The sequence below is a fragment of the Lycium barbarum genome, chromosome 3, assembly GCF_019175385.1.
Source record: "Lycium barbarum isolate Lr01 chromosome 3, ASM1917538v2, whole genome shotgun sequence".
NCBI lineage: Eukaryota > Viridiplantae > Streptophyta > Magnoliopsida > Solanales > Solanaceae > Lycium > Lycium barbarum.
The window spans coordinates 14,743,511-14,761,952 of record NC_083339.1 but is presented as its reverse complement, the minus strand read 5'-3'; the positions used below and the strand labels follow the sequence as shown (position 1 = coordinate 14,761,952).

The 18,442-nt window shown below is 35.3% G+C and overlaps 2 protein-coding genes across 5 annotated transcripts; one reads left to right on the top strand and one right to left on the bottom strand.

Moving 5' to 3' along the window:
* Positions 1-5,156: 5,156 nt before the first annotated feature.
* Positions 5,157-8,991, top strand: LOC132630477 (CASP-like protein 5B2). 3 transcript variants are annotated; one of them, XR_009578593.1, is made up of 5 exons: positions 5,157-5,580; positions 7,477-7,609; positions 8,385-8,466; positions 8,575-8,785; positions 8,857-8,991. XR_009578593.1 is itself a non-coding variant. In XM_060346050.1 (3 exons), the coding sequence occupies exons 1-3, from the start codon at positions 5,450-5,452 to the stop codon at positions 8,583-8,585; spliced, it is 465 nt and encodes a 154-aa protein (XP_060202033.1). In that variant the 5' UTR covers positions 5,161-5,449; the 3' UTR covers positions 8,586-8,957. The 3 variants fall into 3 exon arrangements, 1 of the variants encoding a protein (XP_060202033.1); XR_009578592.1 differs by having other exon boundaries at positions 5,161-5,580; positions 8,385-8,785; XM_060346050.1 differs by having other exon boundaries at positions 5,161-5,580; positions 8,385-8,957.
* A 747-nt stretch (positions 8,992-9,738) lies between these two features.
* LOC132630476 (mannose-1-phosphate guanylyltransferase 1-like) lies at positions 9,739-13,976 on the bottom strand. Of its 2 annotated transcripts, none has more exons than XM_060346048.1 (5): positions 13,819-13,976; positions 11,919-12,049; positions 11,233-11,295; positions 10,901-11,140; positions 9,739-10,583 (listed from the first exon to the last, which is right to left on the bottom strand). In XM_060346048.1, exons 2-5 carry the CDS (start codon positions 12,027-12,029, stop codon positions 9,912-9,914), a joined length of 1,086 nt encoding a protein of 361 aa, XP_060202031.1. In that variant the 5' UTR covers positions 12,030-12,049; positions 13,819-13,976; the 3' UTR covers positions 9,739-9,911. The 2 variants fall into 2 exon arrangements, with proteins under 2 accessions (XP_060202031.1, XP_060202032.1); XM_060346049.1 differs by lacking the exon at positions 13,819-13,976 and adding an exon at positions 13,211-13,229.
* Between the last annotated feature and the right edge of the window lie 4,466 nt (positions 13,977-18,442).

Genomic DNA, 18,442 nt, shown 5'->3' with positions numbered 1-18,442 from the left:
AGGCTGAACAGCAAGGGAGGGTCAATAATCCATTTTTATGCAAGCCCAGAAATTGTAATCTATCCTCTTTGTACTGATTTAAGCCCTTTACATGTTCGCAAAGTTACACACAATAAACATCATTGGCGAAGCCTACTTGGTTTCTTCAATCCATTAATCTCTATGTTATTAACCTCTTAGCATATACAAGAAATTATGCAAGCCATAGACAACCATGCAAACCTCTTAAACAAGTTCGTAACTTAAACATAAGACACAAAAACATCATATCTTGCCGCCAAACAATCAATAATCTTCATGCTATTCTCAAATTACATGACTGCAAACCCAATGCACCCGGTCATATTCGATCTAATAGACTATGACACATAAGACATACAATGCTAAAACTGACCTATCATACTAAAATAGGTCTAACCACTAAGCAGAATCAAGGCATAGGCATTTCATCCAGTCACCACAGCATACAACATGCTTCACAAATTCCAAACTGAACTAACATAATAATATGCTAAATCATGCGGACCATAAACTAACGTTAACACATAACAATCAAGAAGCTAAAGTGCGAAAGATGAAAAATAAACAGAAGGGAATTAACGCACCTTCTTCGGGTGCAGTGAAGTGAGGCGAAGGTCTCGATATCCGCTCGAACACCACACTCCAAATTTGTATGGATCTGAATCAATACCCAAGGGGTAAAAGCAACAGAAATGATTCAGTATATTTTTTATATCCAGCAAAATTACGAATGCTAAAGATCGATATTTTCTTAGAGAAATTTGGACGGCTGAAAACTTCTTTTTTTTTTTAGGAATTTTGTGCGGCTCTCCAACTCCATTCAAAAGACTGGAAAACGATTATTTATAGGAAAAGATTAGGGTTTGCTAGGGTTTGAAAAATTGAAAAATTGGGCGGGATCTTTTCGATTCAACGTTAGGATTTTGTGGGCCCTTTGACTATCTTGATCAGAATACCCAGATAAAGGGACAAAACAATTAAAATCGGTACTTGAAAAAAAATGAAAAAAGTTGATGAAGAAAGCGATTTCAATTCACAAATGGACGAAGTCCATTAAAACCTTTCAGATCGAAAGAACAGAGGGAGAAAAGAGACCAACTCCCAACGTTGAAAAGTGATCGAGCATTAAATCCTTTTCCCAAATCAGCCATGCAGGGACTGTGGGAGTGAAAAAGGTCTGTGGATTTTCTATTTGTGGTGTTGAAGAAGACGAGAGAAAGAGAGAGGAGGAGAGAGGAAAAGAAAGTGGGGCTAGGGTTATTTGGTTAAGTTTAGGGTGGTGAAATAAACGGTTGGGCCGGGTCGGGTCTCCGGGTAATGGACCGGGTATTGGGTTAAAATAGTGGGCTGGGTTGGTTTGGCTGATTTTAAAAATATGGGCTGGTCCGAAAAATGCTATAAGTTGATTGAGCTTGGGTTTGGGTTAGATGAATTAAAATATGGGCTGGATGAAAGAAATAATTTAGGCTTCTAATTTTAAATAAAAGATCTATTTCAATTAACTATATGCTAACGTGTGCCAAAGTATTATCTAATATAAAAGTACGTATTTATTAGTGCTCAGATAAAAAATAGAAATTACATTACGTCGCAATAGCCGTGCAATAATGTTTTGAAAATCAACAGTAAATAATCGCTATTATTTAATTGTGCGAAAATAAAGGCGATGCGTGTGCCTGTGGTGGTAAAAATGCTGAAACGATTATAATGCGAATTATAATAATACTGGTAATGATAATAATAATAATAATAATAATAATAATAATAATAGTAGTAGTAATGATCATAATAATTGCTGATGACTACAATAGGGTAGTGGAACGCGGATATTAATAAAAGCTGATAATCGTAGTAAAATATAACTAATTTTCTTAAATTTCCCAAAATATTAGGAGTGTAAATAAACATTTGGAGGAGAAGCGGGACAAAATTGGGTGTCAACATCGTTCACTTAGCAATTCTCGAAGGTGGCCATTTTTCAGTAACCGAGCCACCTCCTCTCTTAGTTGGCGACAGTCCTCAGTTCTGTGCCCATGGGTTCCATGATATTCACACATCATGCTAGGGTCCCGCTGGCCCGGGTCTGACCTCAGTGGTCTCGGCTAACTTGCTTCTGCGATACGGCCAATAGCCGAGACGAGGTCCGAAGTGTTGACGTTGAATTTGTACTCCGATATCCTTGGCAAGTCTTTATTGCTGGCCGAGCTTGCGACATCACTCCTAAATGAGAGACCTCGACTGTTTGACGGGCGCTCGATCCGTTTATCACCCCGATCAGAGGATTGGCTTGGGCCAACCCTAGATTTTTCTGACCTGAAGCTTGGCTTTTCCAAATGAGAGTATAGCTGATATCTTTCCGTCGATGGTCTTGACTCCGGATCGTAATTTTTCTTCGATCTCTCAGAGCTTTTGTTCATATTTACGGGCCTCGGGGGAAGTTCGAGTTGGTCATCCTCTACCCGAATCTTTGATTCATATCTGTTATGGACATCCGCCCAGGTCACAGCCTCATATTCCAGCAAGTTTTCCTTTAGTTTGAACGAGGCTGTCGAGCTCCGAGGATTAAGCCCTTTGGTAAAAGCTTGTGCAACCCATTCCTCCGAAACCAAAGGGAGCTCCATCCGTTCCCTTTGGAACCGGTTGACAAATTCACGCAATAACTCATCATCCCTTTGGGCTATACGAAAAATATCCGTCTTACGGGCCTGCACCTTTTTAGCACCGGCATGAGATTTTATGAATGCATCCGCGAGCATTTCGAAAGAAGTGATTGAATGCTCAGGCAGATGGTCGTACCAAGTCAATGCTCCCTTCGACAGAGTTTCCCCAAACTTTTTCAACAATACAGATTCAATTTCATCCTTTTCAACATCATTGCCTTTTATGGCACAAGTGTATGAAGTCACGTGTTCCTGAGGGTCCGTTGTGCCGTCATATTTCTGGATATCCGGTATTTTGAACCTCTTTGGGATCAATTTTGGAGCCGCACTCGGAGGAAAAGGCCTCTGAATTCGGTCCTTTCAGAATAGGCAGAGCCCTAGGGATCTGGTCCACCCGAGAGTTATATGTTTCCACCCTCTTCTCAGTCGAGTCTACCCGCTTCGCCAATGTTTCGAGCATTCTTAGAACTTCGGTGGATGAGCCAGCTCCGGACCCATTACTCTCGACCATTCGTGTTTCGCCCCTTCTGGGTTCGGCAACACCTTTCGTCCTCTCCGGGGACGTTTCATCATTTTTGCTTTGCAACTGGGCTATTGCGACTCCTTGTTCGGCAATAGCTGCCCTCTATTCCTGCAACATTTCAAAAATTAAACGTAAGTTAATATCATCCGGGGTATCCAGCACTTTCCGGCCTTGTGCCCGGGACAAAGTAATTGAATTGGGAGTATTTAAGGGATCGGTGGCCGGCGGGGCGGCATTCTTCTGGTTCACGGTGTTCTGTCGGTTGAGGCCCTCCCTCGAATTAACGGAGTTTGGGTCAATGGGTTCTGCTGGTAAGCCCCGTAGCCCACTGTTCTCATTTTCGGCCACAATCTCGTTGTTGTTAACGTAACCAGATTGTCCACTGCTTGCCATTTGGTCTGTTTTCACAGAGACAAGCAAAAGATTTTTTCAATCTTAATGGGTAAGAGATAGAAACCAAGATCAAAGACCATTATTATCCTAGCCCCACGGTGGGCGCCAAACTGTTTACCCTGAATTTAGGTAACCAATTGAATTTGTAAGTGAGGTATAGGATATGTGGATAAACTTTAATCTATTTTGAGTTTATAGGAAATAATTATAGATTTGCGTGTTATAGCATATGTATGTGAACATATGCGTTAGTGATTCGAATTAAGATACAAATGTTTATGATTAAGCCAACTATATTGGAAGAATAAGCATAAAATGCCACTGATCCGGACCAAATGAGAGAGAGCTTCAATATATAATTTCTATTACAATGTTCTTAATCTTGGAAAAGTTAACCTTTAAAAGTAGGAAAATGACTCTTATTTATAGTTTTGCCTTATGGGCCTTGCCTACAACATAAATCCTTTTCCAGAATAAAGTAAACCCTAAAAGGATAAGGTTGGGCCGTACGGTCTGACACCCATACGGTCGTCGGTACAATATGACATAACGATGTTGACGCGTGGCGATTTTATAATTGATTAACCGGATTAATGACCACGATCAACTCGGTCATGCTGAAACCGGATCAACAGCCACGATCAACTCGGTCATGCTGAAACCGGACTGGTTGTGATGCGGAGTTTGGTTCGGTGATACCGGACCAAACAAATTCGCTTCACTTTTCTCAGGTCAACCGCAGCCGATGCAATATCACCAGTTCTAAGGGAAGACTCGGTGATCATGTCTGTCTCTTCTTATCTCCGGTCCCCGGTCTCACTGGTCTTGCTTATATCCGGTTTTTACCTTATACAAGCTTATAAACCATTTGTGCTTAAAACAAGCCCAAAAAAATAAATTGAGCCGTTTAGCTTTGCTTAAAAAAAAGCAGCGTATAAGCTGAAAATAACTTATAAGCGAAAAAAAAATATCTTATAGACATAAAAGTATAATAATATATTTAATTACAAATTCCCCAACTTATTTTTTTGGCTTATAAGCTGCTTTTTTTAAGCCTCTTATTTTATGTGAATTTTTTTTGAATTTATTAAACAATATGTGACATTTTTTTCTTTTTAATCTCTTAAATCAGAAAATGACACTTTCTATATTTATAAGTAATTAAACTTCAAAGTTTTTCTTATCATTAATAATATAATTTTATAGACATAAAAGTATAATAATATATTTAAGTACAAATTCCAAAAATCTTTTATTAGGAGTGGAGTATTTTTTTTTTCCTTCAAATTATGTACTCCCTCCGTCTAATTCTTATTCATTTTTTTAAAGTCAATTTAACTAAGCTTTGAAATTAAAATGAATTAAACCAGCTTAATATTTAAATTAAAATTTAGATATTCATAAATTATGTAAAAGTCCTATAAACTAATACTTTTTTCATATGATAGAAAATATATTTTAAATTATTAATCAAAATTTATATAATTTAAATCAAAAAATAAAAATATCTTGTAAGTGACCCATAAGAGATCATTTCATCAAATTAAAAAGTGAAATGAAAGGGAGGAGTATGAAATAAGGGAGTAAAAAGTGAGCATGAAATGTACTTTCTCTTCTATTTGCCTTATTCACTTCAACGGTTAACTTGAGTTTATTCTTTACAAAAAAAGATATGGTTTCTACATAGATGCAAAGATCCATGCTTACCAACAATTTGGTCCCTATGGGCAACAATAATACAAGGATCTAGAGATCTTGAAAGGGCCCTTTTAGTTTTCTTGAAAAAAAAAGGGCCCTTTTTGGAGTACAAAAGTGTGAAATTTCACAAATTTTTTTTAACTTTTTTTGGAGGATGAAAGAACTGATGGGTAGTCCAGGAAGTGTGAGTGGATTGTTATTGAGACTTGGTCAATGTTTATTTGCAGTTGGCTCAATTGTTGTGATGGTTTCTGCTTCTGGATTCTCTAATTACACTGCTTTTTGGTATGTTATTTCTCTTCTTTTTTGGATGAATTAATAGTTTCAATGTTCATTTGTATGTTGTATTGCTGCATCTTATCTATTAGTACTTAGATTTCTTTAATTTTTTTTTTTGGTCTAGTAAGTATTTCTCCTTTTGGTGACTTGATGACAATAGCACTATTTCCATAATTGGTTAATTTTTTGTTGGAAAAAATAATTTAAAGTTGTAGGAAGTTGAAATTGGTTAGGATTTTGTATTTTAATTCATGTCTAGTCAGAGGCGGATCCAGGTTTTAAACTTTATGGGTTTAACCTTTTATGATTCTTAGTTGAATCCATTGTATTTTAAAAGTTAGGGGTTCATGCCTACTACTTATTGCAATTTTAATAAATTTTTACACATAAATTTATGCTCCCCCGTCGAAAGTTAGGGGTTCAATTGAACCCCACCTTTAAGGCTACATACGCCCCTGTGTCTAGTTAGGATTTGTAGTCACATTGATATAGGGATCGGTTTTCCAGTTTTGATTCAAAGGAAGTTGTCATACTGTTATAAGTAGAGGTGTTGCTAGCTATTTTCAAGTGTGGGAGATTGTAGAGAGCATTTAAAGATTTATTAGTTTATGATTCAATATTTTCCTTCAATTTAGCTTAATTGGGCTTTGCTCTATAAATGATTTCTGTTCAATCATGAATCTCCTTTAGGCTAAGTGATTTCATTTCTTGGAAACTTAAGCTGGTATATGCTGCATAATCTGATCAATCTATCACTTTAAGCAAGGGTTTTTAAATTATTTGTGAGAAAGGAAAAAAAACTTTGTCCTTGTTCACATAGAACTTATTCTATGACAATAAAATAGGTTATGGAAAAAGGTAGGATAGCAGAAGCGGAGCCAGGGTTTGTTGCTTATGAGCTGGGGATTCTAGTCCTTTCAAGTTACTCAGTTCTAAATTAATACTTTGTATATATTCAATGGATTTTTTAGTACAAATATAGGGTTTGGACCAAGGAACTAGGGCAAAACTAGCTGATTAATCACCAGCCACGCCTCTGACATGCATTAGTTGATTATGCTAGTTAATCACGGGGAAGAATTGTTATCGTTGTAAATCAGAGATAAAAATATTAGGTGATTTCTTCTCATCTATCGTAGCCTTGGTGGACAGAGTTACATGGTAGTTGTTGCTGGTGGGAAGTGGCAGGTATCCCATGGAATTAGTTGAGGTGCGCGTAAGCTGGCCTGGCCACCATGGTTATTAAAAAAAAAAAAATATTACTTACCTGAAGTCACCATCAATATATCTTAAGAAGTTCTATTTGCTTGGCAAGCAGGGGCTTCCGCACCTTCATTCTGTATATGTCTACTATGCACTTTCTCCTGGTTGTTCTTAGAAGATCCACGTCTCTTATGTGGGGATGCATACCGGGCTGTGAGTCAGTTAATGGAACTATGGGTGCAGATATTTTTGAACTCTTTGGGCCAGTTTGGATGGAAGGACTTGATCCTACCTATTTTAAATTCATACACTTAAATTCTTTGCACCTATTTTGATATAGCTCAGAAACTTTGGATGTGGAACAGCGACTCAAAGAACAGTTGACTTTGGCCTTTATTCTGGATTCATATCTATTGAAGGTTTAAAACATGTCATTTGAAATATTCAATCTTTGAAGATTTGAAGGTCCCTGTCAAATCTATCTCCAAACTGACCTTTCGGTATTGGTTGTTTCTTACATGTGCAAAATTCCAATATCCAGCAATGGTAATTTTACAAATTTTTGTAACTTTCCCGATATCAAGTTTTCCAAACGGCCTTGGACCTCATATTATAGGAAATGACTATGCTCATTTAGTTGATGTATTTTGCTTTGTCTCTTATCATTCAAAACTTACAGAATACTTGGTTATCTTGCAGCTATTTAATTGCATCAATGGGGCTTCAAGTGTTGTGGAGCTTTGGACTTGCATGTCTTGATGTGTATGCTTTAAGGATAAAACAGGATCTTCAAAATCCAGTCTTAGTGAGCCTTTTTGTTGTTGGAGACTGGGTATGTATTTCTCACTGTGCTTTCTCTTCCTGTCCTATGCAATTTGTTTAAAGTGGCTAGCTGTGACATATGCAGTTTGCAAGCACGTAAACCCCTGATCTTTTATCCCTATAAGCTGAATACTAGCATCCTTATCACAACTCTTACTACTTAGTTAAATGATTTTGACCTCCCTTTGCATCCATAACAAGGTGCTCCATTTTCCGTGCCCTTAATCTTGGTTATTTATGAGCCATACATGCTTGAGAGTGCTGTTTCTTTGCGCTCTTGCATGTCACAACTGATATTTTCAAATTAGGATGCCTTTTGGAGACTAAAAACAATTTATTATACCTGTAATTTTGAGAACTACAAGGTCCATGAAGCGCCAGGGAACTATGCTTGGATTCTTATCGTGGACTTGTAAGTTATAATTATCAAAGGTTGACCTAAAACGTCAACTGCATTGCCTGTCGTAGATTGTGAGCTTTATGCAGCACACTCGCATTTCACTAAACCATCGCATTTTTGTACTTGGAGGATATGTCCTATTTACATGATCTGATAATGTCAGCATATCATCCCTTTTGTTTACTCCTTACTATAATCTTGCCCCGCTCAACTTTTCTCTTTTCAAGCGATGAATAAGAGCTGCTAGAAGAGTAATATCTTATCCAATGTTATGGCGACAATTCTGGAACCCGTGTCTTGAGAAACTCTAATTTTTCCTGATTGACATGTGGGTAAATTCCCATATGGACTCTATTTTTGTTAACTGGCTCAACTGTAATTACAGGTGACAGCGACCTTATCACTTGCAGCTGCATGCTCGTCAGCAGGGATTGTTGTTCTGTATTCAAAAGATTTACACTTTTGCGGTAGGTCATCGCATATTCCATGTGGAAGATTTGAGCTCTCTGTTGTCTTTGCATTCATAACCTGGTTTCTTATAGCCATTTCTTCCCATGTCATGTTTTGGATCCTAGCCACAGTTTAACATTTTAAGCATTGGTTGCCCTCTGAAGATTACTTCAGTCATCAAGACCTCCAAGGACCGGTCACACCTGTATGTAACTTCATACCTCAGCAGTCATCGTAGAATTTCTTCTGAACTGATTGATTGATTGGAACATTTGGGGTTAACAATCGAACTCGATTGAGTTCCATTTTGATTCGAGTGTAAACTATAATGTTCAGGTTTACTGAGAATCTCCTCTATGATGAACAAACAAAGATGACGAGTCTAAAAAAAAAAAAAAAAAAAAAAGATTTACTGAGAATCTTGATAGTTTCAGTTTATCCACGATCTGGACATTTGAAAATCAAAAAGTTTAATGACATTCGACACTCTGCAAAGGCACATTTTGTAGTTTTCCAGTTTTATTTGTGTGTTCTATTCAAATCACATCAAGGGTAGCTTTTCATTAACTGAGAAACTCATCAACTCGTGATCATCAATTTGATCATAAGAGAGAGTGCAGCCCTCTTAAATCAGTTCTTTGTCCACTTTAATGACTGCAAAATCCAGTTTAACTTTCTAAACAGAGAATGAAATGCAATGTTTTTAAATTTTTAATATCCAGCAAATATATTCTAGCAGACATTCTGCACCATCTATAGCAAGTACAGAAATTGGACAAAGGACCACATATTTTATAAAGTGCTCGCAGTACCGGTAACAATGCTGCATCTGTTTCTGGCGCATGGAACTCCACTCTACGATCCATGAATGGGGAATAGGGGTGTCAAGTGGGTGGGTTGAGCGGGCTAAAAGAACTCAACCCGCCCAATTCTTGCTAAGTTTTTGTTTCTTTGGTTGCTGTTTTATAATTTCTTTCATTACCTAATAATTTTTTTTGTTTTTCTCTTCACACTACGACTATGTATAAGTTATAACATATTAAACAAAATAAGTCTTTTTGGAACTATTTTCACAGGCATTTTCATGCGTTAATCTAGGCCATAATCAGCCCAATTTTTAAATGGATTGAATTGGACAGATTGAAATGCATTGAGCCAATAAATGCGCAGATTGAGCGGGTCATATTTTTATGGAGTAATTTTGCCACCTCTTAATAGGAAGGATACAACATAGAAGTGAATCACCTCTGTAAAAATGTAGCATTGAGCCAATATGATTGACAAGTGGAAAACCTTGAACAGACCAGCGTTCTTCATTAGTTCAAAGAAACAGAGACTTCAGTTTACAACTTGCACATTTCTGATGATTGGCATGACAAGATAACTGGAAATCAAATAACACACTCTGGGAACAACAGAGATTACTGTTTCGAGGAAGTACCACATCATACAATCAATTTTATCACATAACAATCTCTGGCTTCAGAATGCTGGATTTAATCTCTTTATGGGGTAGAACAACAGCTCCATTGCTATAGACTTCATCGCCAACATGAACATCTTCTCCCAATATCGTCATGTTCTCTACCCGAGCCCACCTCCCAACAGTCGAGTGCCATCCAACAATGCTACTCGAGATGCAAGCATGCTTCTTAATCCGTACACCACGCATTATACTACAACATGAAAGCCTAACTCCTGATTCAATAACGCATCCAGGTCCAATAGCCACATCTGGACCAATAAGACATCCATCTCCTATTACAGCACTCTCGTCTATTAATACATTTCCAAGAATGAGGTGCCCAACAGCCAAATCAGGTGAGGATTTTTTCCTCAAGGAATTGAGGTATAACCTCAAGCCTGTAATGTAATCCCTCGGCTGACCAATGTCCATCCAAAAGCCAGGTAAGACCATGGCATGGAGCTTCTTCTCTGCTGCGATGCTCGGGAAGACTTCCTTCTCAATCGAGGTGGGCCTCAACTGAATCCGATCCAAAACAGATGGATTCAACAAGTAAATTCCAGCATTGATCTTGTTACCTACAAACACTTTCGGTTTTTCTACGAACTTTTCGACTCTCCCCGTCGCTTCTTCCATGACAACTACACCATATTTTGATGGTTCATCAACCTAACAAAGAAAATTGTTGAAGAATAATTCAAAGTTGGAGGAAACAAAAATTGATTAGGATTTGATATTTTAATTCATGCCTAAATAGGATATATGACCTATATCGGAATATGTTTCCAGTTTTTAGTCAAAGTAGGTTTCATACTATCATAAATAGGAATGCTACTAGCTATTTTCTGTAGTATAGAGAATTGTAGAGAACATTCAAAGACTAATGAGTTCATGAATAAAATATTTTTTCCTTCAAAAATGTATTTAGATATTGTTTCCTTTAGAATGCATACAAAAAAGTAAAAGAAGTAAGGAGTTAAACCAACCTTCGTAACCATAATGGAAGCTTCCCCGCCATGGGACTTGTGAAACTCAATCATTTCTTTCAACGGGTAGTCACATATAACATCACTATTAAGGACGAAAAAGGGTTCACCAGAGTCATCTCTCAAAATATCACGAGCTAAAGCCAGTGGACCTGCTGTGCCCAAAGGCTCCGTCTCTTGCGAGCAAGTGATCTTGATATCTAACCTTTTTTCAAACTCTTTCAGGAAGTTTTGCATTATCTAAAATGAAAAAGGATAAAGAACTTGACTAGTAAAGATTTCAGGGTTATATATGAGCTAAAATTTGTGGCAACTATAAGGTCGACCATTACCTTTGGTTGGTAGTTAATTGCCAAAACTACTTCAGTCACTCCGATAGCTTTTAGTGCTTCAATCTGGTACAAATTAGAATTGCAACAACTCAGACATAATAAAGCTTCCGTCTGAAATTTATGTAGTACTACAGTACCAAATATCACTGCAGGACGGCTATGCATTACTTTGATTCCCAAGTAGAAGGCATGAGATACAGGAGAAGTACAGTCAGACCTCTCTATAATAGCCACCTCTATAACAACATTTCACTATAACAGCCATGCTTTTTGTGGAACCGATCTTTCATATTATGTTATATTATATGTTCTCTATAACAACATTTCGCTATAGCAACCAAATAATATCGAAACAAACAACGTTGTTATAGAGAGGTTTGGCTATATTTTCATCTTATTTGTAGATCACGGCAGCATACTTACTCAACTAGCAACAGAATCAATGTATGTCAGCCAAAGAATAGAAGAAGCGAGAAAATAACAGAATGATTTTGATTCAAAATGCTATCATGATCAAATGGATTATGGTATGATAATATTCAAGTTTTATAGGAAAAACAGGGTTTATTTTAGTCCAAATGATGGGGAATGAGGCTATTGAATAAAAGTACCACATAACGAAGGAATAACAGAGGATATAGGAACTTATGATCCATCATAAGCAAAAGGGAATGATAAAATGAAACCTGATGGAGTATCATGGGCTTGTTAGCAAAGTCAACTAGGGGCTTTGGCACGCTGAGGGTCAGTGGCCGCAGCCTTGTTCCAAAACCTCCTACAAGGATGAGTGCCTTCATAATGAAAACCAAAAGGCTGCCTGCACCAGAAAAAATAAAATAACCGTATGCATCATGGCGAATTGTAATAAAAGGACAAAGGAGATATGAGATGAAAAAATTCTCCACATTGTGAGGACATTCAATCAGAAGGGTAGAAAAGATTAAAAATTGACAGTAACATTCCGTGATCTAGAGCAAGAACGTGGGTAAAAGTTCGATGGGGGCTTTCTGAGAAACATTAATGAAACTTGACAAAGTGTAAGAAGATAAGTACAGCAAAAGTATATACCATAAAAACTAAGAGCAAATTTCAGCTTCAGAAAGGACCAATGAAACATCATAGCAATCAGAAAAAACACATACGACATTATGAATGGGTATGCACCCAATCCAAGTAAGCTCAAGTATTTTAACTGTACTTTAAGGACTCATGTAATATTCCTACACAACTAATGGCACTAATCCATTTAGAGTATGAGTGTGCTTTGATGATTGTTATCATATTCATATATCTGATTAAATTGTTGCTTCACACAAGAAGACTAAAGTCAAGTTGCTTGATCTGTTATAAACGTCTAATGAGATATCTACTATGACAAACGCATAGATAAAGCTACAAACTTTATCCATCACTATGCAGTTTTTGGCACTTATACCTAAGCACATACCTCTAATGCCTCTTTCTCCTGTGTTAACTTCTTATTCAGATCCACAATGGCAACTTCCCTACATAACCTAACTTAGGTGCATAACCATGTGACTGGCAACCCCTTTTTTTTTTTCCTTCTAAAATTAGGGTGGTGATTTGAACCGAAGCCAGATAAAGAGGAGCATTGTAAAATAATCTAACTATGAAGAGTGATATGGATACTGAGGATTCATAAAGCCAACCCCCGCTAATATGGGATTGAAGCATAGTTGATTGATTGGTGGAAATTTCATTGTTGTGATATCAAGAAATTAATGTTCAATTTGAGGTACAAGATTTGACTTTCTTGCTGCATGAATAACTAAAAGTTTCAGCAGATGCACTGTTTAACTATATGGAATAACAACATAGAAACTGATACTGCTACAGCTAGTAGGAAACAAATAATGTAAGCAATGAGCAAAACTACAACAACAACAACAGCAACAATATAGCCAGTGAAATCCCACAAAGTGGGGTCTGGGGAGGGTAGAGTGTACATAGACCTTACCCCTACCTTGGGAGGCAGAGAGGCTATTGCTTTCTTTTCTTTTTGGTTTCTAACTTGGTGTCCGGTACCTCCCAGCTAATCCGGATTCACGCCGGAAGTCCCACTTTGGGGGCTATGCGCTGTTTTTTTTTTTTTTTTTTTTTTTTGGGTTTGTGGCCTAGTGCCCGATGGTCGCTTCAAGCACAACTAATCTGCCTTCGCACCAGAAAGTCCCACTTTGGCAGCTGAAATGCGTCCTATAAAAAAAATGACTTTATTCTCACAGCTCGAACTGAGACTTCTGTGCAAGGACGACAACGTCCTTATAAGTCCACTATAAACTTTGGTGGTAAGCCCGGTGATTTCTTTCCATATATCTTGGTAGAAAGAATGAACCATGAAAGACCAGAATTCAAATCATAGCTAACAAGTGTTATGCGGTTATTTGTTTAAACTTTTGATGGATATTGTTACTGTAATATATAAAAGCTTATGGAAGTTAACAGATATGTCTAATGGGGAAAGTATCCCAAAAATGTTACAGACACCACCAATTAAAAAAAGGAAAAATAAAAGGCAAGGATTTTACACGTCAGCATAAACCTCAGATAGATGGAAAAGTTACTTACAGTGGGGATAACCGGTTGATCGGTGGCTGAGGGGGTGACGGAGATGACCTTTTTTTTTTCTTTCCACTAATATTTTATGTGCTTTTCATTTTATAGCCGAATCACAGCATCTTTTCTGTTTCTACTTTTTTGTTTTCCGTCATGTTCCGTTTGTTTTGTACTTTATTAATTTAATAATTAAAGAGCTTCGGTGTGCCTTTTTGCAAACTTTCGGTTATGCCTGAAGGAAAAATTTTAACTTAGTTAAGGCACAATTAAAAGTGTATCCCATAAGGCGGAATTTTTCTTTGAGGCGTAGATTTTGTCTTATAAAGCAAACTTTTAGTTATGTCTTAAGGAAAAATTCTGTCTTATGAGACAGACTTTTAGTTAAGACATAACTAAAAATATACCCCATAAGGCGAAGCTTTTCCTTAAGGCATAACTAAAAGTTTTCCTTACAAGGCAAAGTTATGCCTCTCCGGTAAACTTTTTATGCCTTAAGGCAAAGTCTACCGCATAAAGTAGAACTTTTTATGCAAATTCTTGCCTTGCGATTTATTTTTTATTTTTATGATAAGTCGAGGTTCGAAACCAGAACCTCGAGGTATTTTAGGCGAAAGACAAAAATTAAAAATTAGCAATTTGAGGGGCAAAAACTAAAGACCACCCCCCAACAAAGGGCAATCGTGCAAATTGCCCAAATTTTGCCATGGATTGCCCTTCTTTTAGGGTGGTCTTTCACTTTTGCCCCTCAAATTGCTGGTCTTTAATTTTTACCATTTGCTTAAAAAGTGGCCAAAAATACCTCAAGGTTCTGGGTTCGAACTCTTGTTTAGTCAAAAAAAAAAAAAAATCGCAAGGCAAGGCTTTGGGAAAAGTCTACCTTATGCGGCATAAGTAAAAATATGCCTTATAAGGCAACCTATGCCGAATTCGGCATAACTTTAGTTATGCCTTAAGACAACTTCTGTCGTCTGCAAAGGTTGTCTTGGCATAACTAAAAGCCTGCCTTATAAGGCAACCTATGCCGCATAAGGCAGACACTTTCAAAAGCCTTGCCTTGCGATTTTATTTTTATTTTTATGCCTAAGCCGGGGTTCGAACCCAGAACCTCAAGGTATTTTAAGCGAAGGACAAAAATTAAATACCAACAATTTGAGAGGCAAAAATTAAAAACCATCCCGAATAAGGGGCATTCCTACGAATTGTCCATTTTTGTTCATACTCAGGGCTCGAACCCGGAACTCGGGTTAAGGAAGGAGCAGCCCATCCACTTCACCACATCCTTTGGTGGTCTTATTAGGTCTCATTTGTTTGCACTTAATAGAGGTCTGAATCTGAATGGTTCAGATCTTGAGTCATTAATTGCATTTGTTTACATTAAGATCTAACCACTTACTTGGTCTGAATATATCTTAATCATTAATATCTTTAATAAAGTCATAATATCATTAAGAGGTATTTTTGTATGGATAATTTTTACCATCAGCTCCACCCCACCCCACCTCCACCATCACTAACCACTACCACCATCACCAACCACCTCTGTCATCACAACCTGCAATCCACCACCATTGACAACCACTATTGTCAGTCGCTACCATACCTACCACTTTCATCATTATAATTATATCAACAACCACCACCGTCGTCTTCGTCGCTGCCATCACTACCAACCACTATCGTTACTGCAGCCAATCCTACTATCAACCACCTCTACCATCATAACTATCATTACCGTCAATTACCAACAACACCATTGGCAGCCACCACCACCACTAGAAAACATCTTTACCATCACTAGTGAACATAAATGTTTTGTTTTTATCAAATAATAATTTTACTTTATTAGATTTATATTTAATTTATAATATATAGTTACTTTTTTATTTGAATTGTATATTTATCATGTTTAGATAAATACATTATGCACATTCAGGTGTTGAAAAACAAGCAGTCTTAATCATTCAATGTTTAGATCTAAAAACAACATCTTAATCATTCAGATGTGCATTCAGATTCAAACGTCTCTCTCTCTCTCTCTCTTTCTCTCTCTCTCTCTATGTATATATATATATATATATTGCCACTTTAAAATATCAATTTGGCCCTGAATGAGATGATTTGTAGCTACATAAATATCTATGAATTACTTAAATCATAATTTCTAAAAAAAATTATTTATCTTTTAAACTTTTTGTGCAGTCAAGCACCATCACATTGATTGGAACGAAGAGAATAGTAAATATGTTCTCTCTCTCTCTCTTTTTTTTTTGGAAGGGTTGGTGGGAGGATTGGAAGGCTTGCTCTTTGTTTAACACATTAAGCATGTATTTATATACTCACTTATTAATAATGATGATTAACTAATATACATTAATGTCATTATTTACTATTAAATCATGATATGAGCGAGTCTGGAGCCAAAATGACTTATTTTTGCAGCCATTAGCCCAAAATAGGATGCGTTTTTTTTTATACCAAAATGGGTATTTCGTTGGTTATCCAACGAAATACCCACACAACACTGTTCCGGTGCCGAACTAATAAGTTGCATTTCGCTACACTTGTAGCGAAATGTAACAAATATTTTTTTTTTGCATTTCGTGAATTAATGAACGAAATAGGTTTTTTTTTTTTTTTTTTGTATTTCGTGAATTAATGAATGAAACTGTTTTTTTTTTTTTTTTTTTTTACATTTCGTGAATTAATGAACGAAATAGGTTTTTTTTTTTTTTTTTGTATTTCGTGAATTAATGAACGAAACTGATTTTTTTTTTTTTTTGCATTTCGTGAATTAATGAACGAAATAGGTTTTTTTTATTTATTTTTTGTATTTCGTGAATTAATGAACGAAACTGATTTACTTTTTTTTTATTTTTTGCATTTCGTTAATTAATGAACGAAATAGGTTTTTTTTTTTTTGCATTTCGTTAATTAATGAACGAAATAGATTTTTTTTGTTTTTTTTTTTGTATTTCGTGAATTAATGAACGAAACTGCTTTATTTTTATTTTTTTTGCATTTCGTGAATTAATGAACGAAATAGGTTTTTTTTGTATTTCGTGAATAAAAAAACGAAATATGATTTTTTTTATTTCGTTTATAAATAGGAAAATATATATTTTTTTATTTCGTTTATATAAAAACGAAATAGGAATTTTTTATATTTTTTTTGCATTTCGTTTATATTCCAACGAAATAGGAAATTATATAAAAAAAAATTGCATTTCGTGAATTAATGAACGAAATAGGTTTTTTTTTTTTTTTTTTTTTTTGTATTTCGTGAATTAATGAACGAAACTATTTTTTTTTTTTTTTTTTTTTTTGCATTTCGTTAATTAATGAACGAAATAGGTTTTTTTTGTTTTTTTTTTGTATTTCGTGAATTAATGAACGAAACTGCTTTATTTTTATTTTTTTGCATTTCGTGAATTAATGAACGAAATAGGTTTTTTTTGTTTTTTTTTTTGTATTTCGTGAATAAAAAAACTAAATATGATTTTTTTTATTTCTTTTATATATAAACGAAATAGGAAAATATAATTTTTTTTTTGTATTTCGTTTATATAAAAACAAAATAGGAAAGTATATATATATATATATATATATATATATATATATATATATATATATATATATATATATATTGCATTTCGTTTATATTCCAACGAAATAGGAAATTATAATTATTATTTTTTTGCATTTCGTTCATATACATTTTTCTGCTCTCCACTTTTACCCTAGATTATTTTACCTTATCCTCTCCATTCTCCATTCTCCATTCTCCCTTCTCCATTTTCTGTTCTTCCTCTACCTGCATTCTTTCTCTTCTTCCGTTCTTCATTCTTTTCTTCTTTTTCTACTAATCCTATCACAAGGATTCCTCAACTTTTGCTCCATAATCTTCTTCAAATTGAGGTAATTTATTAATTTTATAAGTTTTTACATATATTTTTTGATTTAGTCGTTATAAATTAGTTCACATTTATTTTTTTGATTTATTTATATCTTATACTTAGTGTAGTAGACTATAATAAAGAAAACAAAATTTACAAGTTTAATTAATCAATAGTTGGTAATTTCAGTCGTTGCTTCAATTAAAAAAAGCTTTTAAAAAATGTTAGTAGAGTTTATTGGTCAATGAACTACAATTAAAATACTAAAAAGATCGTTAAAGCTACTGATTAAAAAGGTATAAATTTATATTATAAAATGTTCTTTAGTTAGTCATTTTCATAAAACAACAGTTAAAAAAAAGATGAAGAAATTGTGAGGAAATTAAGATTGTTAAATATAACATAAAGATATTTGTATCATTTGTTGGGTCATTTTCTATGTTTAAATTGTGACTAGTCGTTTACTGTTGATAAGCATGCAGAAATTTTAATTTTCAAATTAAAAGTATAAGATCAAGAAACTGTGAGGAAGCTGGAGTTTTTTTGGAAGCTAATAGACAAAAATAGCATGTTCCTTTTTTTTAATACCAAAATGGGTATTTCGTTGGATAACTGACGAAATAATATTCCGATCCGGTAAAAAAAAAACTGTCCTTGCATCCCCTCTCCAGTCATATGCTTTGTTTTAAATAGAAAAGAAGTAGTTATATGTAAGATGAATACTATTATGACAATTAATTATG

Bases quoted from the DNA above. Each gene is read 5' to 3' on its own strand.
- LOC132630476 (XM_060346048.1), bottom strand. From the start codon at position 12,029: ATGAAGGCACTCATCCTTGTAGGAGGTTTTGGAACAAGGCTGCGGCCA. The intron at 11,296-11,918 runs GTTTCATTTTAT...AATTTGTACCAG, and splicing joins AGCCCATGATACTCCATCAG to ATTGAAGCACTAAAAGCTAT. The intron at 11,141-11,232 runs GTAATGGTCGAC...TTTTCATTTTAG, and splicing joins CAATTAACTACCAACCAAAG to ATAATGCAAAACTTCCTGAA.
- LOC132630477 (XM_060346050.1), top strand. From the start codon at position 5,450: ATGAAAGAACTGATGGGTAGTCCAGGAAGTGTGAGTGGATTGTTATTG. The intron at 5,581-7,476 runs GTATGTTATTTC...GTTATCTTGCAG, and splicing joins TCTAATTACACTGCTTTTTG to CTATTTAATTGCATCAATGG. The intron at 7,610-8,384 runs GTATGTATTTCT...CTGTAATTACAG, and splicing joins TTTTTGTTGTTGGAGACTGG to GTGACAGCGACCTTATCACT.